We start from the raw sequence: 15,546 nt of genomic DNA, 5'->3' as shown, positions 1-15,546 counted from the left end.
TGCAAGAATCAGATTGGTGAGGAATAAAGACGAGTGTAGACACAAGGATATAAGCAGCATGTCAGGCGTGATGAGGATTCATGGGTAAGTTGCCAGTGTAAACGGCTTCTTTTAAGGAAGCTTTAATGGTGACGGAAAAGGCATCAGTCAATTCCACAGACCTGTTTATTTGGGAGTAAGAGTAAGAATATGATCCTGGCATTGTCCCATGAGGACTTTCGTTTCATAGCAGGCCTAATGGAAGTGGACATTCCACTTCAATACAGCATATTATTCTTACTATTTCAATCATAACCCTTGCCCCAACTCTAACTCTGAATAACTTGATGTATCTTATAAAAACTTCTCAGGCGTATTTACATCATCATCATAGATATCTCTCAGAGGCAAGGAGATGCAGAACACAGGAAATCAAAATGCACCACTTTTCCCTCCTTGGACAAACAATTTAACATATTCTTCCAAAGGGAAATAAATGCCATGAAAGGTCTGTGGGAGTTGAGAGTGGGAACCCAGCCAGGCAGCTCCTCCTGAGTTGGACTTGCTGATAGTATATAAAAAAGACAGAAGGTAAGTTCTAGACCCAATAACTAAACCCTCGCTGGAGAGTCAAGATCACCAGATGAGGTGTCAGTGTACTCAGCTGCCAGTTTTGGCTTTGCCATTTAGAACCATTCATTGAATTCTTTGAACTTAAGTTTTCCTGTGTATGAAAGTCTTTGTTGGTTCCTTCCTTCTTTCTGCTATCTATTCAAAAACATTTGTGGAGCTCCTACTAGGTATTAATCACTGTGGCACTCCCTGTGTCCTAAAATAAATGTGCTAATGCCTCAAAAGGTTGGTGTGAAGATGAAATAGAGATGTAGGAACTTGTAAATAGCATAGTGATATGTCAAAGCAAACGTCTTATCTCTGACCCCGCTCACCTCGCTCCCTGGTCTCCACATTACATCTTGCTCCTCGCTTTTCCTCCACCAAAATGAGGGTTGCATGATGGAGTATACTCTGGGTTGCAACTTGTTATAATTTTGATCATTTTCTGCAGGTATTATTTTTACCAGGCTAGTAAATAACAACTATATGCCATGAGTGCCCTGACTCTAATGCAAGTGCACACACACACATGCACCACACACAGAGAATCACAAAACTCAACAGCGTACTTTATTATTATTTTTAGGAAAAGGAAGGTAAGAGGAGGAGCACCCTCAGCCTCATTCCCAGTAAGCCTAGATTAGACTTCTGTAAACAACCATCTGGAAATAACTAAAGGCAACACCAATAATAACTAGCACTGACTGAGTGCTAACAATAAGATAGATACTGGCTAACTGGATTGAATCCTTTGAAATGGGTACTAGTATCCTCATTCCATAGATGACAAAACTGAAGCAGAGAGAGGTTAAACATTTATGAATTTATGCAGTTCATGAGTGACAGAGCAAGGATTTGAACCCCAGCTAGTCTGGCCCCAAACCTGTGCTCTCAATCATTATCTTACTGCAGTTGATGCCCCAGGGTGGCAGCAACCACTGTCACAAAGACAATCCACTATGGAGAGTGCTAAAGATCTTGACTTCCTAAGGCCATCATTTATTTCCACAAGGAACACTGACCATTCAGCCAAATTTGTTTTGTGCCTTATTCTATGTGCAAGTTTGGGAAGCAACAGTTTAAAAAGAACATAGCCAGAGTTAGGCACACTGACAGCCTAACCATAAAAGAGGGAGGAAAAAATCCGTATATGGCAAATACAAGGACTCAAAACTGAGTAGACTGTAACACTGGAAAACTGTCCCGTTAGGACCAAAGCCGTAGATCCACTTCAAAATATCCCAAGAGTTTCATACATAAGAATTGATCATTAAATTAACCACCAAACAAAAACACATTAATTTAAGAGAAGATAGCTTACGATGACTATGGAAGTCATGAAATATTAGGAAAGATTTCCTTCCCTGAAAGAATTTAAACCCATAGAATATGCTTCAGTTATGCAAACAACTAACTTTGGCAGGATATCTTAGCCCTAGATATTGCCGAATAAACGGAGACAATACTCTATATTATTATGTCTATATTTATATCTGTCTTACATTTATATTTATTATATTAATAATATTCCACTATTCTATTAGACAATGTCTAGGTCAGATGAATCACGTCCTCTATAACACATCTTCCTAAAGCATCCCAGAATGCACCCATATAGAGTTCTTTCACCCATATTAACAACTGCTCAAAAAGACCCCCTGCAGCTTTCTGTCTTTCCTCGGTAATCTGTCCCTCCTCCTTCAACACCATGTCCAGATAGTCTGAGAAGCATGGCTACCTGAGTGTGAGACCCTGAAGGGGAAGCCCCAGCTGACTGAATTCCTGGCTTCCTGGCTAGGTACCCCAATGTCTGTAATAGCCTTATCTGTTTATGCTCATCAACATCCTATCATTTAGAGGAAGGACTCAGACGTGAGTGACACAACTTCCCTTGGCAATGCACAGGATTAGGAAACAAAGTGGAAGACAGGCAGCTGCTCAGGTTTGAAACCAAGGCTTCCACCTCCCCCTCCGTTACATCCTTCTGAGTTCTTTATTGCCATGAACAATGAATCAGATATGAATTGCTCCCAATCTCTACTCTTCTGGTCTCCATTAGAGAGGGCAGCCAAATGGTGACAGGAGCCCTGTGGTTCTCTTCTGGGGAAGAACAGGCACATGGAGTGGGTTGCTACTGCCAGCAGCAACAGTGACAGCTCATCATCATTCGTTCTCAGCATAAACACTAGTGGCAAGAGCCCCATCCAGAAGGCTCTGAAAGAAGGATGCCAAGGAAGACACAGAGAAGCTTCAGGGGTGACAACACAGCCACATCAGTGTATGAATATTTCTACACCCACCTTCTCAAGTAGAGCAGGAGGTTCTCTATGGCAGGTGCTATGTCTTAGTCACCACTATTGTCCCAGCATCTTGCAAGGAACTTGACGCTGGACAGGTGTTCATAAAACATTTGCTGAAAGCAAGAATCAGTGGATACGATACCAGGCCTATCAGATTCCACAAGCTTTCTCTGGCTCCTCAAACATACTCAGGCAATTGTATGAACCATAGTCCTGCCTTATCCTCAGGGGATACATTCCAAGACCGTCTGAAACCTCAGATAGTACCGAACCCTATGCAGACTACGCTTTCTCCTATGTATACACACCTATGACAAAGTTTAATTTATAAAGTAGGTGCAGTAAGAGACTAACAACGATAACTAATAATAAATAGAACAACTATAACAATATAGTGTAATAAAAGTTATGTGAATGTGGCCTCCCTCTTTCAAAAAACCTTACTGTCCTGTACTCACTCTTCTTGTGACGATGTGAGACGATACAATGCCTACGTGATGAGATGAGGTGAGGTGAACAATGTAGGCACTGGCACATAGGGTTAGGCTACTAGTGACCTTCTGACTATACCGCAGGAGGATCATCTGCGTTGGGACCCTGATTGACTGAGGGTAACTGAAACTGCAGAAAGTGACACCACAGATAAGGGGGGACTACTGTGCATTTAATTTCAAGGACAAAGTTGCTGTCTATTTGTGATCAAGAAGCAGCTTGAGTGAACCCCATGTCTATCTTCTTACCCTCACACTGTCTTTTGTTTGCTTGAGCAAGAATCTGGACTAATTCCAGGCTTCACTTCATTTCAGTAATAGCTGAAATCTAATCAGGGCTGTATACTCTTTGCCTCTGTCTCTGTCCCTCTGCCTGGCTCCTTTCTTCCCTCCTCCCTCTTTCTCTGCCTACTCACCCCACTCACCCCCTTTTCTTACTCTGCCTGTGTCCACCTCTCTCCCTCTCCTCCTCCTTCCCCTGCTTCTTCATATGCCCACTCCTCTCTCTTACTCCATCTCTCTCTCTGTGTATCTCTCTGCCTCTCTCTCCTCTTTACTTCTCTCTTCCTCCCTCCTCTCCTCCCACTCTTTCTCTCTCTGCTTCCCCCGCCGTATCCCATTCTCTATTTCTTCCTCTCTATCGTCTCTTGTTCCCCACATCTGTCTCCCTTCTTTGTCCCCCCTCGTCCCTCCCTGTCTGCAGTCCCTTGTTGCCCATTCCTGATCCCCAATCTGCCCTCCCCATACCTCTCTCTTTTTCCCTTCTTTCTCTGCCTCCTCTCTCTCTCCTCCCTTCTTTCAATGGATACACAAATCACAGACACACAGATATACACATTAAACTAAACAGCTCATTTAAAAAACTATGTCAAGCTAAGATTGTAATGTTTAGTGTGTGAGAATGAAAGCTGTCCTTTGGGAATTGTATTTATTTTTTGGGGGCCTAAAAATTAAACTCTATGTAAATAGGACTTAAATTTACTTTCCCATCTTTATCTTGGTAAATTATAAATGTGTGCGTGTGTACGAAATGTGTGTGTTCCCTGTTGAAAGGAAACAGCTGGATGCTTCTATTGTAAATTATAATTAATTACATTTATAAACATATAACCAATGAGTTTACTCTAAACAGACTAATAATTCCCCTGGAAAGGTTAAAAACATAAAATAAAACAAAACTATTTTATTTAAAATCAAATTAGTTACAGACACACTTGAAGACTGATTTTGTATAAAGTGTATGCAAGCTGTCATTGAGCAGTCATCTGATCTGAGGTAGAAGGGTTTTTTTTGTCGTTGTTCTCATCTCTTAGAGAGAATGTAGCTTAGAAGCAAGAATAACTTGATTTGGACTTGTAAAAAAGTACCTAAAAATTCCATTTGCCGTGGGTAGGTCTGTATCAGATGAATTGCCATGTGGGTCACTTATTCTAGGAAATCTTAACGAAGAACTCTTACGGTTAATAACCTCCAGGGGCAGAGAAAGTAACTTTTTGAAGTTCTTGGTAACCCTGACACAGGGTAACAAGCATCCTCTGGTACTGAGTCTCTGCTGTCATTAATTTACATTGTCTTGTAACATACAAAAAAAAAAGGTAGATCAGGAAACTACTATTTTAAGGATGGAAAAAAGCTACCTTCATTGTTCAGCCATATAAGGAAGCTGAATGATCCAGGGCCGGTACAGGCAATGACAGAAAGCTACTAATAAAGAAGTTTCTTTTTTTATTTAGGAACAAAGAGAAATAAATACTGTGAGCAGGAAAAGAACGGACAATAATTGGACAGGTCAGGTACATGGAGGGATTATGGCATTTGGTATTTTTCTTGCTTCTCAAACTCCATTAATCATGGTTTTTTAGGTTAATGGAGAGTGGGGGTGGGGTGCAATGTGGTTAGTGCATGTTCAAGAATTCCAGAAAAGACAAATGACTGCTCTAGTTTCTCATCTGCTGAGCTGCATGAGCACATGTTGTAATCAGGGTCACAGCACCACGAGCCCCTATGTGCTGGTCCTCACCTATGAAAGCCATGCCAGGGAAGACGAGCCCTTGACGAGGCAGTGTAGGCTTTAGTCAAGCAGTCCTACTGCTAAACTCTGGATCCACCCTGATCAGCTGTATGACCCAAAGAAAGTTACTCTCTAATTCCCCATTTCTTCATCTGTAAAATGAGTCTAACAGTATAACGTTATATAGTTGTGAGGATTAAATCAAATGAACATTGTAAGAAAAACAGCGTGAAACCTGGCTCTCAACAAATCTTAGTACCACCACCACCATCACTGCCACCACCACCATCACCATCACACCACCACCACCATCACAACTACCTCCTCCACCATCACCACCACCACCACCAACCACTACCTCCTCCAACACTAGCACTGCCATCTCCAACACCAGCACCAGCACCACCATCACTACCACCATGATGCGAGCACTCCCAAAACCACCACCATCACAACCACCACCACTACTACCACCACCACTACTACCATCACCACTACCTCCTCCACCACCCCCACCCCACCACCATCACCACTGCCTCCACCACCACCATCAGCACCACCACCTCCAATACCAGTACCACCACCAGTACCACTACCACTACCACCACCACCGTCATCATCACCACCACCACCACCATCCCCCCCACTACCTCCACCATCACCACTACCTCCAACATCAGCACCACCACCTCCAACACCACCACCACCATCCCCCCACCACCATCATCATCATCATCACCACCTCCATTACTACCACCAACACCATCACCACTACCACCACCATGGTATCCCAAACCACCATCTCCACCACTACCACTACTACCAGCACCATCACCACCTCTACCACCATCCTCATTTTCAGGTGAGGAAACCAAGTCAGAGCTTAAGTAATTTGCTGAATGTTCCAAAGCTAGTAGGGGACAAAGGTAGAGGTCAAACTAGAGTGTAGAATCCAAGTTGAGAGCTCCTCCTAAGTCCACCTTTATCTTAGGAAGTCTGTCATGAAAAGTGAGGTGGTCTTGGTTTCAAGGGTCACCCAGAACTCCAGATCTTTCATATCTAAGCCTAAAAAAAACTGTACCTGGAAATAAAATATTCCAGGCTGTTTCATTAATATCTGAATTACCAGGTATACTTAATTTCCCTGGTTGCCCTGTTATCAGGACCACCAGCCTGAAAGGCAAGGGACCCAAGTTCTGCTTTTGGCTCTGTTTTTGTCCCTTGCCTACATATTCTCAACTGTCACCAAAGAACATAATACATATTCCCCTATCTCACCATGTGGAGACATTGTAAGAAGGAAAAAATAATGTCATCTAAAGCATGAGTCCTCAGGAGAAAGGCAGGAAATGAAAAGGCACTGTTATTTTGCCAGGCTCTACAGTGAGACAGCTGGATAGGCCTGTGAAAAGAATGAGCTCTGGCTGGCTCAACCTTTGGCAAATAGATGGGTATTATGTAGGCAGTATGTAGAGCCAGGAGAGGAAGCAAAAGAAGAGATTTCCTTTAATTCTGCCCATATTATAGACTGCTTGCTTTCCCTCCCAGGACCTTCTGGACGTCCCCACTACCAGGGCAGAAAGTTCAAGGCAGGGTGGGTAGCCAGCAGCCAAAGTCCACCACCTGCCAAAGCTGCTTGCCTGGTCAATCGGCACCTTCCACAGAGCTTGCCTCAGTTGGCTCTCCCAAGGCAGTTATAAAGACCATCTCTAGTGTCACTGACCCATCTTACATTTGGCTGTCCTCTTCCTTTCCTGCCACCCAGCCCAGCGCCACTTCTAGTCTACTGTTACAAGGATAACTCTTAAGAGTTGCATGGCATTTACAATGTGATAGGAGCTTAACAGCTTTGCCATTCCAAAGAACGAACCTCCGGGGAGCAGATTTCAGTAACCATGACAGAACATCATGGCGATATTTTATTGGAAAATCTCTACAGTACCCATGATGTTGTAACTCATAGGCTATTAAACACCTCAGCTAACAAGGACAGACATCACAACAACAAATAACCCTATTATTGGTGTTAGACCCTCAAGGTTGCTCCATTCAAAAGAGTTAAGCGTGTTTGAAACTCCTTCCCTAGGTTACAGTGTCTTCAGAAAAGAAAACCAAGGAAAATTTCTTCCCATTTCACCAGTTAGTATAAAATCTACTCAAATTCTACCAAGACGGTGGTTGAACACTGGTAACTCTGAGGAATGGGGTAAAGCGGGAGGCAGAATGGGTTAAGGGCTGCTCAAGTGGCTGCAGAATTCAAGTACGTCAAAACCATTCCTAGAGACCAAAGACTACTTCACAAAGTGCAAAATAAAATACTGACAACATTTTACTAAACATCTTGTAAATTTTCTTTAGAAACCACAAGAGGCAATGTGGTACACAAGGGCAAGCACATAAGCTTTTTTTTTTTTTTAAATAGATCAACCATTACTTTTATTTTTTAAAAATGTTTTTTATTTTATTGTTGTAAAAACACTTAACGTGAGCTCTACCCTCTTCGCAGATTTTTAAGTGTACAATACAATATTAACTACAGGTACAGCATTGTATAGCATATCTCTAGAACTTATTTTGCAAAACTGGAACTAGGTACCTGTTGATTAGCAACTCCCCATTTCTCCCTCCCCGTGCCCCCAGCAACCACAGTTCTGATCTCTGCTTCCACGACTATTTTAGATATCTCTTATAAGTAGGATCATGCAGTGTCTGTCCTTCTATAATTGGCTTAAAGGGATATATGCTCAGATTAATTTAAACACCCTCATAATGACTTAAAATCTCATTAAAGAAAATGAACGTTCACTGAATGTCCATTAAGTTTGACAACTATCCTATTTAGTGAAATTGTCCCTGTTCTCAGGTTTAGCAAGATATGACTCCATCTTAAGATACACATCCCAGTTTTCTCTCTAATTATGCCTTCTGTCCTTCAAAAGCAAATGCAAATACTTTGTCCAAAATTAAGGCTCTCCTGCATCATACACACGTCTTCATAATGATGTCTGTACTGATCAAAATAAGCATTACCTCATTGTTTCCTATTTTAGCCTATAAGGAGTATACTACTTCTGCTTCCTTCATAATGATTAGCCTAGTGCTGAGCACAAAACAGTAGCTTATGAAGCCTGTGCAGCTTGAGTGATATATAATTCTTCTGTAGCCCTAAACTAGTGAAGAAACCAGCCCCCTATGCAATGGCCTTGAATGATGACTCAGAAAACAGCCCATAATTTAAACACTTCAGTGTGTCTAAACTATGAAATCTCCTCATTTGCTAAGATAAAATTTCTTTACATAACTATATTATAGCCCCAAACTCTAATTAGCAGTGGGAAAATGAGATTATCATAGCAAACATGGCAATCTGGTTGACATAGTAAACAACCTTTCTGCAAGTAATCAATTTAGGCTCCTGGCAGTAGTGAATTAGAAGTCGTAAATTTCGTTTTTGGCTCTTACTCTGTCTTATTTTTATAACAGTTATGCCTTCATAAGCACATATGCATTTATAAAAACATTTCCTATACTTATAATTTAGATTTGCAGATGATACTACATGTGGTTTGAGTCTAAGAAGAGAAACATTCCAGTCTGAAAAGATAATCTGCCAAAGCAGAAATCAATCCATTAAAATTCTAAAATTATTCCAACTAAATTTCTAACATTAGCACATTACCTAGGAAAATTTTACGTCAATGTAAAATATCATGCTTCCATCATTTTGATAGGCTAAATGCAATTCTCCTGCCATAAAGTAAAAAGCAAATCTTGAATATGTGGGATTCAAGGTGATGTGTGGTAATAGCCTTTCTTGTCTAATGTTCTTTTCTCTACTATTTTTCATCATTTCTGATTCCCCCATACACACATAATTATTCTTCTGTTCTGATCACATCAAGTTTTCTTAATATTTCTCTTTCATCTTTTTTTATAGCTGGCTGCCTTCTTGTATCACATATTTGTTCCACTCTCAGAATTGAATTGCTGTTTCATATAGCTAGGTCTTTATTCCTTGGAATTATACAGAGCAAGAGAAGAATAATGTCAATATAAATACCAAATACAAAGTATTTATTTTCCGGGGAATATAATAATAATAATTCCATATAATCTCTATAATACTGAAATTTTATTTCCTTTCTATTTCTTTTTCCAAAAAAAAGATGTAAACATTTAGTGTCAAAGAGCTATATTTGTTGAGATGTCTTGCATATTATATTTCCCAGAGCTGATGAAGTTACAACCATTCTTGAAAATGTAATAGTTAAAGCAAAATTAATTTTGGACAGATCCCTTATTCAATAAATTATGCTGTGGCTAGGAACTCCCAGTAAACTGATTTGCTAAGCAATATATTGTGCAAATTTTCCAACGTGCATACTCTGTTTTTCAATTCTGTCTTATAAATATATAACAGCAAATGCTCATGATCTTTTGAGTCATCTTCCAAAAACGATATTATTAGTGGGTTATAACTAAGCAATTAAACTGGATTTGTATCTACACTAGTTAAATAACCTTAACATTTTCTAGAACAGTCAACCTAATTTTAGATCTTGGGAAACCAAACATTTTGTAATAATTATTACCACTAAACTAGCAGCATTAAAGAACAACATTAGTAGCACTTCAAATTTGTGGCTATCACCTACCAAACCACAAATCAAAGTAGCATATTCTTCACTTATTTTTTATTAGCTGTTAAAACTGGACAGAATTCCCTGTTAAAAATCAAGATTAGCTGGCATGGGTTTAGCATTTGTCATTGATTGAGTTTATACAAAAGCATGTGCTAACTGTTAATTACATCTATTTAATGTGTTTTTGCATTGTAATTTTAAAATGTTTTGCTGAGAATACGTTTTATTAGAGACTACATGCACCGCTTATCATTTATCAGTATTTTTCTCAAATACAGATTTCGATCTTAAAACAGGTCAAGTTGAAATAATTCAACTCATTTATGTAAAAATATGAATGAATAGGTACAAACATGCTTATATTATAAATTTAAATGACTTCTTCCACACTAAAATAAGACCAAAGATTAGGAATCTATCTTGTTTTAGAAACCAAAGAATCAATAAAGCTGACTGTTTCTTGCTCTCCATCCCTAATCAGATTGGACCCTATTTCAACTTTGGTTAATGGCTTCTTAAAATTAGATGGACTTTAAATCCAGGTTTTTCCAGGAATCTTTTTATGGTGCTCTGGAAAGAAGCATAAATTCTGGCTTCATGCACAGTGTTTAACTAACAAACAAACAATTTTTTTAAGTATTTAATAAAGCTCAGGGGTGTCAACAGTCCCATCTATGTTTTTAAGAAAGTCATCTCTTGAGATTAACTGTGTAACTGAATGACATATAAATTCATTCTTAAAGATAAATTGGGTTAAGTCTACATAGTTCAATTTCATTGCATGATTGACAAACTCTCTCTTTCACTTGGATGTGTGTGGACCTGTCATTGAAACAACTACCAGAGGAAAAATGATCCATTAAAAAAAAGAAAAGAATAAGGGATGTTTGCTAATATTATGTTTTTCTAGAAACATTATGTCATCCAAACAAATTTATTCAAACAAGAGACCTATTAAGCATCTACAAAGCCCGTCAACACTAACACTCTATAACATCAAAATGAAAATGCTTTAAAATTAAAATTCTACAAAGAAGAAAAAAATGTAGGTGTGTCTTTCATTCCACTTATAAATAACATTTTGCCATTTCTAAAATTTCATATTTCAACTTAGCAAACAAAATACAGTACGTTCCTTATAAAACTAGGAACTGGCAATTGATCTAGAATACTCCTAAGAACACATATTCAGAGATGGCATGCCAATAAGTCCGGTGAGTCTTACCAATTTTCACAGGATATCTAAATTTCTAAAGCTGTGATTTGGCAATATTTCTTCCTTAGCAAGAATTAAATCAATTTAATGGCATAGGGTGAATGTTTTAAATGGAGCTTGGCAGAATAAATTATTCTATCACATCACTGTGAGTCCTTTTTTTTTTTCTTCCTTCTTCTACACTGTGCCCGAAAGGTTATTTATTTATGGTTTGTAAATGTCCTGGAGAGCAGAATAGATAGGGAAAACCTCACTCTCAAATATACAAGTCTAGAGTCACTATTCTTAACAGAAGGCAAGACCAAATTTTCATGAGAAAACATCCTAAGTAAAATGAATAAGCAAAACAAAACACCAATTTAGTCATATTTAAGGGCTACTCTTGTGAGTTCATTTAATAACAGGCAATATTCCTTTAATAACAAGTAATATACTTTTACATGGATTACAAGTGCTATCTAATTCAAGGGGGCTCAATAACCGAAATGATTAGAAAATATAATGAGATAGAATTCCTACCAAAGGAATAAAGTTTATGTGTGCTAATATGGGCAGGATCACATTCAATGCAAGGCCTTTGGGAAAGTCTTTCCTTGTGTATACAGGATACTCATTTCCTATTATATTACTATCTTTCAGTAAAACAAGTGTCCCAACAAAGCACATCTCAGTAAGTGGAACATTCACAACATAAGAACCAACCTAAAAGAGATAATCATCAAAAGCTATCTCCCCCCACACACATCAAAGATGGATATTATAATCTCTGCTTTGTTTGATTTCATTATATCACACTCAGTAACTGTTCATCTCTTTCAGGAAAATATGTTCCCTCTACCCATCCCCCACCCCCTTTGTGTTTGTTTTCCCTACATTTTCGGTAGGAGAAATTTCATCCTGGGGAAAAATGTACTTCCCATTAGACTTATCCCATGCCATTTATATGAATTAACTATTTTTCAAACTAACTGTATTTTATATCTTTCTTTTCTTTTCTGAAATTCCTAAGTTGCCACTGAGTCAACCAATATAATCATCCATTTTAATGTCCTTTGTTTCATTGTAGATATGACAGTTTCTATTCTTCCTTCCTTCTAGTTTGGACACTGCTCATTGAGTCAAATTTTCTGGTTTGCTTTTGGTGAGCACAATGCCCCCTCCTAGGCATGAGGGGAGGACTAGCTCTCTAAATAGCAGCTGTCAAGGGAACTGTGCAACCAGGCTCTCTGCGGTTACAAGGTCAGCAAGTATCGCTGGAAAGCGCCAGTACGAAGAGTAAATTGTTCCCACCGCACTACCTTTCACTGACTGCTCCTGGTCAACTAGGATGCTTGGACAGAATCTTATTTCTCTTTTCATCACTACAGAAGTAGAGTAAAAGGGTTTGTTTAATCATGTAAAGTAAAACCAGGTTGCAACTAAATAAGAGCTGTGTGGCTTTTCCCACTTTGGCATAAAACTGAAGAAGAAGGATTGGTCATTAAGTCATAATTCAGCATTAGCATTTAAACAGAAACATCACCTTATATTGTCACAAAAACACAGTGTCAGATAAAAGCAGTAGAAACAGTTTCAGCCCGCCCTGGGAGCCAGGAAATTCTTTTTAGCCGTGTTTCCTTTTTGGGCTTTCCCAATCTGTAATCAGTAATGAGGTTGGGGACCTAATGTGAAGTTTTGACACACTATTCTGTGTGTATACTATGTGATTCAAAACAGAACACAATTTTTCAACCCACCATAAGTGGTTTGAAAAACTGTGTCACAAGACTGATTCTAGCATGGTCTATAATGTACTTAAAATATGTAAAAGCACAAAAGTAAAAATAAAAATTTGATGTCAAATTAAGATCTTTGTGTATAGAGCATATTGATAAGTGCACACAAGCAAGGATTGATATTTTGAAAGCAGTTGTATATAATAACTGTTCCATTCCTTGTATGCCATTTAAAAAAACACACACACTCACATCCACAAATGCACTCAACCACGAGCATATATATATATATATATATACATGTATATATATGAAAGAACTTACACAATTTCATCGTTCTGGAATTCGAGCTCTCCACAAGTGTCCTCAAAATCCTCCCCTCCACCTCTGGCAGTCCCTTCAATGGTTTTATAGGGAACGATAACATTTCCTCGAGCTCCAGATGTTCTCAAGACTTTCACTTCCATGATGCCAATGCTCTCACTCACATGAGTCACAGGTTCCTCAAAAGTAAAGATGCCTGCATGGTCATCGTCAAAAATAGTCACAGTGGCAGTGGAGGGCGATCCAAGGCAAGCGAGTGTAGAAATGTGATTGGCTTCCAGTATGCCATCTTCCGAAGCCTCAGAAGACACTTTGACATTGCTGAGATGCACAAGGAAATTTTCGTCCTCCTCAAAGATATCATCATCAATGATGCCAACTCTGATTTCCTTCTGGGTCTCCCCAGGCTTAAAGACTACAGTTCCTTCAGTAAATTCATAATCGGACCCAGCATTGGCTGTGCCATCCTCGGTTCTGAAGTCAACAAACACAGTGTTGGTCAAATCACCACCTCTGCGGATAATGGTCAGGGCTACAGTACCACAGTTCTCCAGACACTGATATGTCCCTTGTTCAAAGAAGATCTTACTAACAGGGTCATTTTCAGCCACTTCAGTGTTGACCTCGTGCATGCTGACAGCCTTCCTTGCTTGGTCAGCTGCATGCCTCTTTAAAATGTTGCCAGCTCCAGTCATCAGGCGAGTAGCTTGAATTCGGTAAAATGCTCGACTTTTTTGCTGCTGACTTAGGACTTGGTAGTTAGCTAATTCTATTAATTGCTCTATTTCTTTCTCTGGATGCTTCTGCTTGAGTTCCTTCAGAATCCTAGCCATTTCTCTCCTAGCCTCTTCATCATCTTGGTCCCTCTCATCGACCTCCAGAACAAGAGCGCCATCTAAGAAATTGTCAACATGGGAATTGACCACTTTCCCATCCATTTCAATTTCAGTCTTGGAAGATGGCCTGTCTCCTTCATGTTCAATAATCATTCCCCTCTGCTTGCCAGCCCGATACCTCTTGTAGACATACTTGTAAAACAGAAGCCTCCTATCTGCTACCCAAGCAAACACAACACAGATGGGAAAGAAGAAGAAAGTAAGCAAACCTTCCCAGACCTCCACGACCCCAGGAGAGATGACAGACAGAATAATGTAAAGCCAGGTATAGGCAAAGATGCTCCAGGCTGCCGTCACAAAGAACACACGTAAATGCTTAATCTTCCTCGTCTCTCCATCTGGGACCACATAAACACAAAGTGCGATAATGATGAACATATTGAATGCAGCACTTCCCACGATGGTGCTAGGACCGAGGTCTCCCGCAGTAAAGTTATGGCCACACACTTCAATTACTGACAGGAGAATCTCAGGAGCAGAAGATCCCAGGGCCATCAAGGTCAGGTTGGAAACTGTCTCATTCCAGATCCTCACAGTTGTCTTGGTAGTCTCTCCATTGGGTTTCTTTATGGTTATTTCTTTTTCTTGAGACGTGATGACTTCTATAGAGGACATGAACCGGTCGGCAATGATAGAGACTCCAAGAAACATGTAGACCATGGCCACAAAATACACAGTAGCTCTAGCAATTTTGTCCCCAAAGGAAGGGTCTTGGGGCTCCCAAATGGGTAAAATCACCCCTTTCTTACAGTAATATGAGCCAGTACATTCACCGGTTTCATTGCCTTCTCCTTCCATTTCTGTCTCAGCACTTACACGGTCCACATGGAAAAATAAGAGCGCCAGGATGGCTAACAGATGAAATCCCATCGAAAAGGTGGACGAGAGACTGAATCGCAGCATGTTGTACAATGGCAGACTTCCAACTGTCCCAACCTACTGGTGAAAATAAGATGGGGGAAAGGTGGAAAAAAATCACATCATTAGAGCCAGATCCAAAGCATAACTATTTCTTTTTATTACTTTAACCAATGATTTGTTTATATTTGACTATCGCAGCATCCATGGTGAATCATTATTCAAAGAATCCATCAGTGGTTAAGAAATCCTTTGTAAGGTTTATAACTCAATCTCTACCCTTATGGATTTCCTACATGTAGTCCCCCATTCACTGAGCAAGATACACAATTAACTTATTGGAAATGAAAAGTTTAATGACAGCCTTGCCTTATTGAATACACATCTATGCATGGTAACAGCCAATAAGAAAAAAAAAACTTTTGAAGCATTAAATAATTTTCTCCTTGTTGCTAAACTATATTTTCTTCTAAACTTTGGCTATTACAACCAAGTTCC

At 39.5% G+C, this 15,546-nt stretch overlaps 1 protein-coding gene across 38 annotated transcripts in view; it reads right to left on the bottom strand.

Moving 5' to 3' along the window:
- SLC8A1 (solute carrier family 8 member A1) overlaps positions 1 to 15,546 on the bottom strand; it is a 374,952-nt gene that overhangs the window by 280,350 nt on the left and 79,056 nt on the right. For 23 of the 38 annotated variants that reach the window (XM_070572822.1, XM_008523197.2, XM_070572809.1 and 20 more), the window contains exon 2: positions 13,295 to 15,126. In XM_070572822.1, coding sequence (XP_070428923.1) covers positions 13,295 to 15,093 — 1,799 coding nt within the window. In that variant the 5' untranslated portion in view covers positions 15,094 to 15,126. Of the gene's footprint in view, positions 1 to 13,294; positions 15,130 to 15,546 lie in introns of all 38 variants that reach the window. The other 15 variants (XM_070572826.1, XM_070572820.1, XM_008523196.2 and 12 more) reach the window with 1 other exon arrangement.

The sequence above is a fragment of the Equus przewalskii genome, chromosome 14 (genome assembly GCF_037783145.1).
Source record: "Equus przewalskii isolate Varuska chromosome 14, EquPr2, whole genome shotgun sequence".
NCBI classification, from domain to species: Eukaryota; Metazoa; Chordata; class Mammalia; order Perissodactyla; family Equidae; genus Equus; species Equus przewalskii.
Note: the sequence above shows the minus strand (reverse complement) of the source record. Positions and strands in the feature narration are given on the sequence as shown.